Raw genomic sequence first — 12,572 nt, forward strand, 5'->3', positions numbered from 1 at the left:
GTGGTTCTTGGCAATCCACGCAGACATTGGTTCAATAATGGCGGCTGATGGAGGTAGTTTTTCTTTGGGGCTACCCTGTGTTTTCTCTCCAAAGTCACGTCAATACCTTGCTTTATGTGCTCAGGATGGCAGACTTCGTATTTGGAACACAGATATTAAAACACTTAATCAAGAATACGTGCCTTCAGCACACTTGAGTGCCACTTGTACCTGCATATCTTGGGGACCATGCCGAAAGGCCAAGGTATGTGTCGGGGGAGGCGTAGGCCCAGGCGTTCCTGCTAGTAAAACAACTTTCTGATAACTTTAATCAAATAAATGCTTTTAGACTTCCGTTATATCTACTTGTGATGGAATTATATCTTAAGTCGTTTACAATTCTGTTGTGTGGTGTTTTGTATTTGCCACGTTTAGCTTGTTGAAACTAACGTTAGCTAACGTTACCTCTTGTCCTGCACGACGCACATGTTAGTTGCACATGGTGGTAGCCCCAAATTGCCACGAGTTCCTTGAATGTGTCTTGATTCAGACTAAGAACGACTAATAAGTCAAACAAATACATATAATAAGGACAGTTGCTTTTCAAATACTAACACAAATGTAAATAGCCAACCGTAAAGGGTTAGCTAGCTAGATTAGAACAGCTAGCTAACGTTAGCTACCTATTCACCATGTGACGCAGATTTTGATTTCCAAATCCAATTTTGTAACGTTAAGTTCCGTACCCCTCTAACGTATAACAACAATACACGACTGCGGAGTTATTTGCTTTGTCTTATTTTTTTATGTCATTGAATTTGACCACAATAATGCGTTTATCTCGACCACGTTTTACCAGCTTTAACTTGTTAGCTATCGTTTCATATACTTGTCAGATGGGAAACACGAAGTTCTTTTTCGTAGTAGGTTAGGATAATTTAAGCACCAGGTTAGGATAAATAACGTGGCAGGTTAGGAAACCGGTTGAAGTTAGGAAAAGGGGTAGGGTTATCGAAAACTCTCGCCTTACCTGCTACGGAAATCACTTTAAATCGAGGCGTTCTGACAAGGGACACTTTTCACGACAATCTATTCAACCGTACTCCCTTTAGTATGAATCTAGACAGCTACACGTTTAAAGTAAAACAGGTGTTAAGTAGGGGGATGGCTATTCAAGTGACATGGTTTAGTGTCACAATAAGAAACCGTTTTGACAACTTAGTGATTTTGTAGTTGCCTTTTGTGGTATAGTTACTATGATTTCGGCTTCCTGTCAATGCAAGGGTTACCTGTAAGCAATGTCGACGATGAGTATTTCATGGCTCCCAACACCCAGGAAGCTCCGACTCAAACTTCCACTTGACAGCTCCGCAAGCCTTCAATGTCAAAATAATTTTGATACTCACCATATATGGAATTTCCCTGAGCAACTATCATCATTTACTCCTGTTACAACTGACATGTACTTAAAAAAAGGTATAGATACAAATTTACAAGCAACTGAAAAAAGGACATTTCGACACCCCAATGTGAATCACTCACCATGCACAGGTCAAATCAAATGTTATTGGTCTCATGCACGTGGTTAGCATTGTAGCGAAGTGCTTCTACTTCTGACATTGCAGTAATATCTAACAATTCCCTAACAACTATCTAATACAGACAAATATAAAGGGGTGAATGAGAAAATATATGTATACGTATATGGATGAGCGATGGCTGAGCTGCATAGGCATAGTGCAGTAGATGGTATAAAATACATGTAATACACGATATGTAAACATTATTAATGCTACATGATTAGTGATACATTTATTAAAGTGACTAGTGATTAGGTTTCAATGTAGGCAGCAGTTAGTGATTGCTGATTTCCTTGCTATAGAAGCTTTTTTTTCAGTCTCGCTGTTCCCAGCTTTGATGCACCTGTACTGGCCTGGCCATCTGGATGGGAGCGGGGTGAACAGGCAGTGGCTCGGGTGGTTGTTGTCCTTGATCTTTTTGGCCTTCCTGTGACATCGGGTGCTGTGGGTGTCATGGAGGGCAGGTAGTTTGACCCCGGTGATGTGTTGTGCAGACCGCACCACCCACTGGAGAGCTTTGCGATTGAGGGCGGTGCAGTTGCCATACCAGGCTGTGATACAGCAAGACAGGAAGTTTGTCAGGGGTTTTAAATGTAGCATTTTTTTATTCAACCTTTTATTTAACTAGGCAAGTCAGTTAAGAACAAATTCTTATTTACAATGAAGGGGTTAACTGCCTTGTTCAAGGGCAGAACTAGATATGTTTACGTTGTCCGCTCGGGGATTTGATCTAGCAACCTTTCGGTTACTGGCCCAACACTCTAACCATTAGGCTACCTGCTGCCAAATTCCTTCAGCGTCCCGAGGTTGATGAGGCGATGTTGCGCCTTCTTTATGAGAATGTCTGTGTGGGTGGACCTTTTCAGTTTGTCCGTGATGTGTACGCCGAGGAACTTAACTTTCCACCTTTGATGTGGATAGGGGGGTGCTCCCTCTGCTGTTTCCTGACATCCACGGTCATCTCCTTTGTTTTGTTGAGTGAGAGGTTGGTCAGAATCTACAATGGCTCAATACATTGGAAGCACCGAAAGCTTTTTATTTTCTTAGTTGCGTGCACATTTATATTTGTACCTGTTATTACCTGTATGTACTTCAAAAAAAGGAGTACGTTTAGGTAGTTGCTCTGCGAAATTCCCTATTTTGTAATTAACAAATGTATTTTTTTAAATGGGAGTTAGAACCAGAGCTTCTCGTATACTCATCAACATTTCTAATGCACAGATACGGGGCTAGTTTCTACCCAAAGTCACTCAACAATCTAAATGCCTCTGGTTACATTGACCAGCAAAACAGCTCAAGTGTTGCACCAAGGAAAATGAACGGTGTCCCTAGTTTTATCAGTCAGTTAAAAAAGTGAATTTAATAGTTAATATTGACTAATGAGTATTTGTACTACAGGAGGGACCTCAACGGAAGAAGAGGAAATCAGAGGCAGGACAGGTGGAAAATCAGGTGGACCTGTTGGCTCTGGGCACGGCTGCGGGCAGCGTTATCATCTACAGCACAGTGAAAGGAGCACTGCACTGTACACTGGTAAGGAGTGGGATGTGGCGCCACTGTCTCTGACCATTTGGGGATGTACCAAAAATCATCCAATTGAGAGCTTCTATTAGACCATATTGACTAGTAAAATAAAACATGTTGCCTGCATAATAGAAGACAATGTTTGCCGTATGGTTGGAAGTGTTACTTTATAGGTTTGGGCGGTGACCAGATTGTCATAACTTCATATTGACCTTGTTCCACACTGGGATATTTGGTAACACCGCCACTGAACACAAGGGGTGCTGTTTTCAATCATACCTATACTCTGTAATCTGACATGTTAGCAATGCTAAAATCCCATAGAGAATGTTAAATGCCAATGAACGCATTGCTAACATTTTGTACGTTTTCTGACCTAAACTAAAAGTAACAAAAATTCTAGTTTCCTGAATGCACAAAACAAATAATAGCTGGTAGGGATCTTAATCCAGCAAGGTATTCTCTGCTGTTACTGAGTGAATGCTTAATTTTGAAAGAAGCTAACCCCAAAGCTAGGTAACGATCTACAAAATTAGCTAACCAAATGCACAACTGCAGAGCATTTAGCACATTTTAGACACTTAACTTAGTAGTTGTGAGCTATGTAGCTTGCAAACATTTAGTTGGGAATTCCATGCTGTAATTAGATCACCTGTTGCTGTTCAACAGTGAGTGACTCACAAGGCTCCCGACTCTAGTTGTGATTGTAAACAAACACCCCTTGACTGTAATCTTCATAATGTGACAGGTGAAATGAAGAACATTGTTTATCTCCTAACGTATTGCACTGCAGGTATTTACTTAAAAAGTAACGACAAATATTCACATTTATTAAACTTAAACCATAGGAATATTTATGTCTGTTGCGTTATGCTAATTAGTCAGTCGATTACACTCCCTCATGCGGGATGGGGAGTCACTAGAGGTTAAACCATCCTGTGGCTTTATCTAAATGCCCGATATATGGTATGCTACCCAAGCCTAGTACTTTGTTCTATGTTCTATAATATGCTGCGGTGACATATCATTTCACAACGTTTTTACCCTCAATCGTGCAAGTTAGTGAAACATCTGGTACTGTTTTTATTCCAATTGTGAACCCTATGAATAATTTTTCTTAATGTTCTATCACACTATCAAAGAATATTGTTGACATCTGCTCTTTCCCAGGACGCAAGTCACAGTGGTGTGGTGAACTGTGTGCAGTGGCACCCTGAGGACTGCCTGCTGTACAGTGGCTCAGACGACACACACATCGTAGAGTGGGACCTACAGACGGGCAAGGCGCGCTGGTGGGTACCGGTGGTGGGGAAATCGAATAAAACTGGTTTAAACCAAAAAAGGGTTTTCTCTGCGACAGTCCTCCATGGCTCAGCAGTAACACCTTTTGTGGTGATGAAAGGTCGGTTTTACACCGGATTTGTCTCGCTGTAGGAATGTGTTACATTCACAATCCAATGTGCATTTCAAGTCTGGCGCTTCAACCTGATTTACATTTAAGTAGGTAGCCAGACTTGCATGAGCCTTGGCATAACTGCTCATAGGCGCAGGATAATTTCGATAGAAAATGGTGGTCACAAGCTTTTTGACCCGGTTAAAACTTAAATTCACTGTTTGCTGATTGAAGTCTTGGAGTGCATAAGCTTACTCATCAGCAGTATTGTCAGGAATAATTATTGTTGACCAATTAGGCCACTCATTGCTATATAGTGTCTTTTGGCAGATGAGGTCCTACTCATGCTCACACTTGTCAGATGGAATTTGGTGGAAAGTATAGAGGTCAGTGTATATCTGCAATACATATCTCTGGGGGGGAGGGGGGGTTGTAATTACATGCATCCTAAAACAGAAGCATGTCTGTTCTAAATATATTCCCAAATAAATGCATTCTTGTTTTTGTGTATTGTTGTGTGCGCTGAACTGACATGCACAATTGTTGCTGACAGGCCAATGTTCAGATGAAGGGAATTAAAATGCCCTCCACCGCTTTGCTCAACTCAGTGTGTAGCCTACTCTAGCAACTGGCAAAGTAATTCAATGCCTAGTGTTGCCTTTTTTGCCATGTAATGTTAACAAAATCCGACAACCCCATAGCAAAATAATTTACCTATTTAACTATTTGCCTTATTGTGTGTTCTGTGAGAAATATTATTCTCGAGGCGCATTCAAGTTTCAAGAGCCATAGGGAGGGAAACATGTATTAGATCAAAATAAGTATATAATTATTAATGTATAGTAATAACAATCGGGATGTTGTGTCAATGGGAAAATGCAGTAAGTTTTATAGCCACTATTCTGCATCAGTTGGGTTACAGCCGATGATTCTTATTGCTTATAGAACATTTATTAATATAGACCCGTGCTCTCCAACACTGTTCCTGGAGCACTACCATCCTGTGGGTTTTCATTCCAACCCTAATCTAGTGCACGTGGTTCTATTAATTAGCTGGTTGATAAGATGAATCAGGTTAGTTACAACTATGGTTTGAGTGAAGCCACACAAGGATAGCTCTCCAGTAACTGTGGGAGAGCCCTGCTTTCGACCTTCATATTCAACTCTGGGCCCTGAAGCCAGTTCCACAGCTTTTTTTTCATCCCAACTCTTTAATCAGGGACTGATTTTACATCTGGGATACCAGGTCAATTAATTATCAGGTAGAACCCAAAACCAGAAGGTTCCGGGCCTCATAGGTAGGGTAAGTGTTAAATACCCCTGATATAGACTTTATAGGCTATATGCATGGTCCAATATGTTAAAAGCCATTGTTATTAGTCATTTTTTAGGTGGAAATTATATTTTACATGGTGTTGGTGTTATATTTTCATTCAGTTGGGAGAAGAATGAATGTCCCTCTAAAAAGTCACCAGAACTGAGCTTCTCAGATCCTGGGGAGGACCCCAGACCCCTTAAGCAAGGGGATTGGAATTGGATTAACTCTAAATGTACATATGATCCTCTTTCCCGCAAAGCAAAATGGTGTTGACGTTCTTGCATGAAAGGGGAGGTCAACTTGGCCCCAGACAATCGATCTGAGATTGACCCAAGTTTCAGTCATCGGATATTTTCCCCCCGCACTGTAAGAATGTTTAAGAAAATGTTTGGACATGAGTGAAAGGGTTGGAATTTTGGATTTCTTCCTCTAATTTTTTCTTCTCCACAGTAAGTGGAAGGCTGATCGTGCCCCAGTGACCAGTCTGTGTGTGAGTCCGGATGGCAAGCTGCTGCTCTCAGCGGGACATACCATCAAGATGTGGGACCTCGAGACCAAGGAGGTGTACCGGGTAAAAGGCACTGCTTGGTCAATCTGATGTCTGCATTGGCCATGCATCATTTACGGTCATACTGCCTCTGCAGATGTCAGGGCGTTCCTACCACTACTTGTCAAGGAAGCGTGTTTGTACAGGACCTCCCGTCCACACCTACTGTCAACCAATCATGTCAATATGGAGCCCTCTGCATTGTTACACAATTTGAGGCACTCAGCCATGGGGTTATGAGCTTGATTTGACCTCTCACCCTCCATACAAAGCCTCGGAACACATTTTATGATCAAGCATACATTTTGCTTTTAGTAAGTGGGTCTTGCCCAGACCGCATACGCAGCAGTTATGTGGCAGACACTCACATGAATTCGTCACGCTATTATGCAGGGTAGCTGACAGGCCTAAGGTCCTTACACTTATATTTCCATGTAGCAGATGCATTTACACCCCCTTAACAGTCAAATTCAAACAGATGCATAAGTAATTGGGTCGTGTTCAGTTGTCACCAAATGGATGAAAAAAAATAAGCCACTCAGGTGTAGTACCTGGACATTGCCAACAAGAGGACCACCTCTTCATCAGCCTTTTTCATTGTGTGCCCTAATGAACATGAGCCAGTTCAGTGATTACCTCAGATTCCCCTGTCTTTGGATCAAGATGTTTTCTCCAAACTTACACCTCCCGCCTGTTTTTTCCCTCCTCCATCAGAAGTTCACAGGTCACTCCACAGCGGTGACGACCCTGCGCTTCGCCACCACACGCCCCCCGGATAGTAACGGCCTCTACTTCCTCTCCGGCGCAGCCCACGACAGACTCCTCAGCGTGTGGTTAGTAATGAACGCCACAGCGCTTCTCCCAATAGACCCACAATACACAGGGGTTGTTTTGTGTTGCATGTGATATGAAGTTTCTTACAAAATACTCCCTTACAAAAAAAATAAACAGACCTGTCATTTGTCTTGACAGCCTGATTGAATAAAGAACAAGTGTTTTGATTTCTAGTGTTCACTTGCTATCAAGAACTCAAGGTTAAATGAACAAAGCAAAGCCAACTGGCTTGTCTTTGGGCGGACTCGTGTGCTGTGTATACGCTACATATTCATGTGTCTGTCCACCCCTTAGGCAAGTCCGGGAGGACGGCAAGGACAAGAACTCAGTGGTGTCCTTCAACCTGACTGACGAGCCTCACCACATAGACCTCTTCACCTCCAACAGCAAGGAAGAGGTGAGATGGCTGTGCTTCACTGGAGGTTATTTGGAGTAGGGTGCCAGTTTTGCATAAACAAGTGCCAGCTGAAGTTAGCCAAACATTCCCCAGTGGAAAAACAGTGTCGCGCTTAGGAGCACTGGTTGTGGAAGGCTCTCGTTTTGTCTCGCTGTCTGAATCTCTCCCATTGTCAGCACGGTGTGACCTGGCCAAATGACTAAGATGAGATCTAAGGGGACCATTGACCCGATCATTTGTTAGAGGGGGGGGGGGTAGTGGTTGACCAAGTTTGGTGTCTTGTGCCTCCCTTGGTTCAAGACATTCCTTAATAACTGGATGTGCAGGTTGTCCAAGATAATGTTGTGGGGGCTGATTTGGGACTGGACCGCTAAGACGCATGCCTAATCCAATTTCTCCTTCTCTTAGGCGTTGAGGCTAGCAGTGGTGTGTAAAGACGGCCAGCTTCATCTCTTTGAGCATTTTTTGAACGGGTGAGTTTAAAAACCCTCATCTTCGTGTTCAAGTTGATTTACTAACACATAATATTACCCTGTCACTGTGCAAGGCGCTGTCTTATGACACAGAGTCTTATATCTGGCAGGGGAAGAGTGAACAAGTCCATGTTCATCCCAGTCATCTCTATTCAGTGAGGAAAAAGGCTGGTTCATGCTATGGGCACAGACTTATGACAATTGGCGACCAAACCATTATTTAAATACACTTTTTTTAAAAATTGAACCTATATTTAACTAGGCAAGTCAGTTAATAACGTCTTGGAACTACCGTTCCCGGATCCGGGAGAATTGTCATCAACTGACACTAATTAGCATAACGCAACGGACAAAAATATTACTAGAAAATATTCATGTTCACGAAATCACAAGTGAAATATATTCAAACACAGCTTAGCCTTTTGTTAATCTCCCTGTCATCTCAGATTTTGGAATTATGCGTTACAGCCAAAGCTAGACAAGCATTTGTGTAAGTTTATCGATAGCCTAGCATAGCATTATGCCTAGCTAGCAGCAGGCAGCTTGGTCACGGAAATCAGAAAAGCAATCAAATTAAATCGTTTACCTTTGATGTGCTTCGGATGTTTTCACTCACGAGACTCCCAGTTAGATAGCAAATGTACGTTTTTTCCACAAATTAGATCCTTAATATCGACAGAAACATGGCAAATGTTTTTTATAATCAATTCTCAAGGTGTTTTTCAAATATCTATTCGATAATATATCAACCGGGACAATTGGCTTTTCGGTAGGAGCGAGAGGAAAAATGACTACCTCTGTCTTTTACGCAAGAATCACTCTTGAGAGCCCTCAGCTGGCCACTTACGCAATGTAGTCGTTTACGCTCATTCTTCAACATAAAGGCGTGAAACTACTTCACAAATTAGACACCTTAGTTTTCTATCCAAATATGCTCATAATAATATCTTAGCTTCTGGGCACGCTTTTCATCCGAATGTGAAAACAGCGCCCCCAGCCATAAGAAGTTAAGAACAAATTCTTATTTACAATGACAGCCAAACCCCGACAACGCTGGGCCATTTGTGTGCCGCCCTATTCACAATCAAGGCCGGTTGTGATGCAGCCTGGATTCGAACCAGGGTGTCTGTAGCGAAGCCTCACTGAGATGCAGTTCCTTAGACCGCTGCGCCACTTGGGAGCCCACATTCACACCGGGTGTTTTTCATTGATCGAGCTTAATTGTCAGTGCAGTATTTATAGATTATTATATAGTACTGACAATTGATACATTTCTCTAGTTCTGTAATGTGTACCAATACTATAATTACATGGCACACTTCTTTGATACCTATGTCATGTTCATTAATGAATATTATTGTTTCCTCTGTAGGCCCTGTAAGAAGCCCCTGTCCCCGTTGTGTACAGTGCAGATGACTGGGGTGGAGGACAGCCCCATTCCCGTTCCCCTGTTGGCTGTGGCCCTCACTACAGACACACACAGCTTGCTGCTGGCCTACGGCAACCACTTGCAGCCTGTCATGGAGAGAGTGGTGAGTTGAATTCATACATGTGTTGTATACTCCAGTGTGCAATTATTCTAACCTTTCAAAAATGACTGTCACAGTTAAATGTTCTAGCTAATAAATGTTTGTTTTAAATCTAGGCTGATGACAAAATCCTAGCAATGTCCCTGACTTGAGCGTCATATTGGCTTTTCAATATACAGTTAACACTTAAGGAATGTTTTTGATTTGGTTTGAACACTTCGCCACAAATATTTAGGTTAGAGGCGAAATGTGAGTAGGTAGACCTTAAGGAATATTCTGCAAAATGCTTCCTTTTCAGAGTGGTGGGGTTAAATGCAGATGACAGATTTCAATTGAATGTGTTCAGTTCAACTGATTAGGTATCCCCCTGTCCCTTCCTGCCATTACGCACAGACATTCTGTCTTACGCGGTCAGTAGTATGAAGTATCGTTTCACTCCTTCCTCACGGAAAGTGCTGTCCTGTTCCTCACCCAGTCAACGGAGGAGTGAATACGTTGTAACACAGCAGATATAATAGAAATGTATAGTGCTTTATATTTAAATTATTTTTACTGTAACTGACTGTCCCCTCCTTAAGGAGGTGAACACGGCAGAGAGACATGTTTGCCTGACCCGTGATGTCCACACCACCCTCTCCCTTACCATGGAAACCACAGTCTCCAAGGTAATTCCCAACGGCAGCAATTTAGTTTTATTTACTGTTCTGAGCAACTGAACCAGTGGTATGGCACGTTACTGTTGCGTTGCTCAATTAAGTGACAATATCAGAGCATGAGTTTAAACACACCCCTGATCCCTGAATGCTTGCATTGTTGTTTTCCAAAAATGTACATGTTGATTGAGAAATGGGTCATTGAAGTTGAGTGGTTTGTTTGGTAAAAATTGAAAAACAGTGACATACTCTCTTGTTACAGGTGAAAACCCCAGTAGTTAATGCCAAGAGCAAAGTTGTCGTCCCTGGGCTTCCCGGTCACCAAGCGCCGGTTAAAGGAGCCCTGGGATCCGAGAAGAGAAAGGGCACAGATGCCAAAGAGGTATATTGTCTTGCATACACCTCAACCAAGACCAACTTGGCCTTTCAAGGTTGAACACTGAGTGTTTCTTGCTCAAATACTTGACTCCAACTTGCCCCTCAACTCTGTTGGCGATATCAATAAAAACCTTGACTTAAGATGAATATTTGAAGTCATCTCTAAAAACCCAGAACTTAAATCTTGTGTAATTGTCAGGTGCTCTATAAAGTTTTGGGGGTAGGCGTCTGTTGAAGGTACTAGAATGAGAAGCAGAAGCAGGACAGTAGCTCCGTCGCGTCTCTTTGCAAGTCTATGTGCCAAATGTACCCTCACTTTCAGAAATTCTAAAGATGCAAACACCTGCGGAATTGTGATTTGTACTAATCACCGAGGATAAATCTGCACCCGACAGCAGTTCCTCGTTAAAACATCTGTTGGTTAAATTGATGGGATCATTCATGCGTAAAATGTATGCACGCATTACTAAGACCCTTTGGATAAAAAAAGTCTTAAAGGGAATATGTTAGGGATGCAACTATTCACCGATACGCATCGGTTTCCGATTCAAATGATACTCAAACCAATCGAAATGCAGGTCAGAAAAATACTCAAATGACGAATCGCTGATTCACAATCATTTTTTTCTCCATATTCATTTCTACCTTCCGAAAATATCTTGTGACAACTGATGCGTCCTCTGCTTCACTGTCAAATAAGAACGCATCTGTTGACAGCCATTGCCCTTACAAGTACATTTTACCTGCCAAACAACCCCAGGGAATATCAGTAGCCCAGCGTCGCACACTGCCTAACATAGGATGCCTGTTCCAGAGCTCACACATCTGCGGGGCACATTCCACAGATTCCATCCCTAAGTTAAAACGGCAAATTCTCTCCAACAAGAGGGGTCTGAAAAGTTATGAACAGTATTTGGGCCCTAAGAAATAGAAGTGGCGCAGGCAGGAGGGTACACATGCGGAGGGCTCCGCATAGGTCCGTATTGACATGATTGGTTGACGGTAGGTGGGGGCGGTTCATCCTGTCTAAACAATACTCACTGACAACATGAAGAACTTTGACTAAAGGTTATCAAAACAAGGCCCCATAAAATAAAACATCTTCATGACAGCTTGTGTAGGGATTCAGACACAAAAATGTGTTAGAACACCTGGAAAGAGATCGGGGATTGCTTCCTGTTCAGGATAGGGCTGATTTTAAGGTTCTACTACAAACCATTACATGGATTTTCTCCTACCCATCTCTCAGATTTAGTCCTGCCGTACATACAGTGCATTCGGAAAGTATTCGGACACTTTACTCAGTAATTTGTTGAAGCACCTTTGGCAGTGATTACAGCCAAAGAGTATGACGCTACAAGCTTGGCACACCTGTATTTGGAGAGTTTCTCCCATTCTTCTCTGCAGACCCTCAAGCTCTGTCAGGTTGGATGGGGAGCGCTGCTGCACTGTTTGCTGGTCTCTCCAGAGATGTTTGCTCGGGCTCCCTTCCTGGACACTTCGAGACTTGTCCCAAAGCCACTTCTGCATTGTCTTGGCTGTGTGCTTTGGGTCGTTGTCCTGTTGGAAGGTGAACCTTTGCCCCAGTCTGAGGTCCTGAGCAGGTTTTCATCAAGGATCTCGGTACTTTGCTCTGTTCATCTTTTCCCCTCGATCCTGACTAATCTCCCAGTCCCTTCTGCTGAAAAACATCCCCCACAACATGATGCTGCCACCATGCTTCACCATAGGGATGGTGCCAGGTTTCCTCTAGAATGCCAAGAATCACATCAGCCCAACAAGTTCAATCTCGGTTTTATCAGACCAGAGAATCTACACCTTTAAGTGTCTTCTGGCAAACTCCAAGCAGGCTGTCATGTGCTTTTTACTGAGGAGCGGATCCTTAATAAAGTCATCATTCAACAAGACTCGTTTCAATGCTAATTTCTACATTGAAAAATACTGTAAACATTTTAGTTAAATGTTTT

General features: G+C 42.5%; 1 protein-coding gene across 1 annotated transcript in view; it reads left to right on the forward strand.

The window, feature by feature from the left end:
- Positions 1–12,572, forward strand: part of LOC139384354 (WD repeat domain 43) — a 28,948-nt gene continuing 16,376 nt past the window's right edge. Inside the window, exons 1-10 of the mRNA XM_071129061.1 lie at positions 1–244; positions 2,958–3,092; positions 4,254–4,375; positions 6,245–6,365; positions 7,056–7,174; positions 7,470–7,572; positions 7,981–8,045; positions 9,418–9,577; positions 10,153–10,239; positions 10,490–10,609. Of these exons, the coding sequence (XP_070985162.1) occupies positions 38–244; positions 2,958–3,092; positions 4,254–4,375; positions 6,245–6,365; positions 7,056–7,174; positions 7,470–7,572; positions 7,981–8,045; positions 9,418–9,577; positions 10,153–10,239; positions 10,490–10,609 (1,239 nt within the window). The 5' untranslated portion in view covers positions 1–37. The remainder of the gene's footprint in view (positions 245–2,957; positions 3,093–4,253; positions 4,376–6,244; positions 6,366–7,055; positions 7,175–7,469; positions 7,573–7,980; positions 8,046–9,417; positions 9,578–10,152; positions 10,240–10,489; positions 10,610–12,572) is intronic.

Source organism: Oncorhynchus clarkii, chromosome 26 (genome assembly GCF_045791955.1).
Source record: "Oncorhynchus clarkii lewisi isolate Uvic-CL-2024 chromosome 26, UVic_Ocla_1.0, whole genome shotgun sequence".
Classification (NCBI taxonomy): domain Eukaryota; kingdom Metazoa; phylum Chordata; class Actinopteri; order Salmoniformes; family Salmonidae; genus Oncorhynchus; species Oncorhynchus clarkii.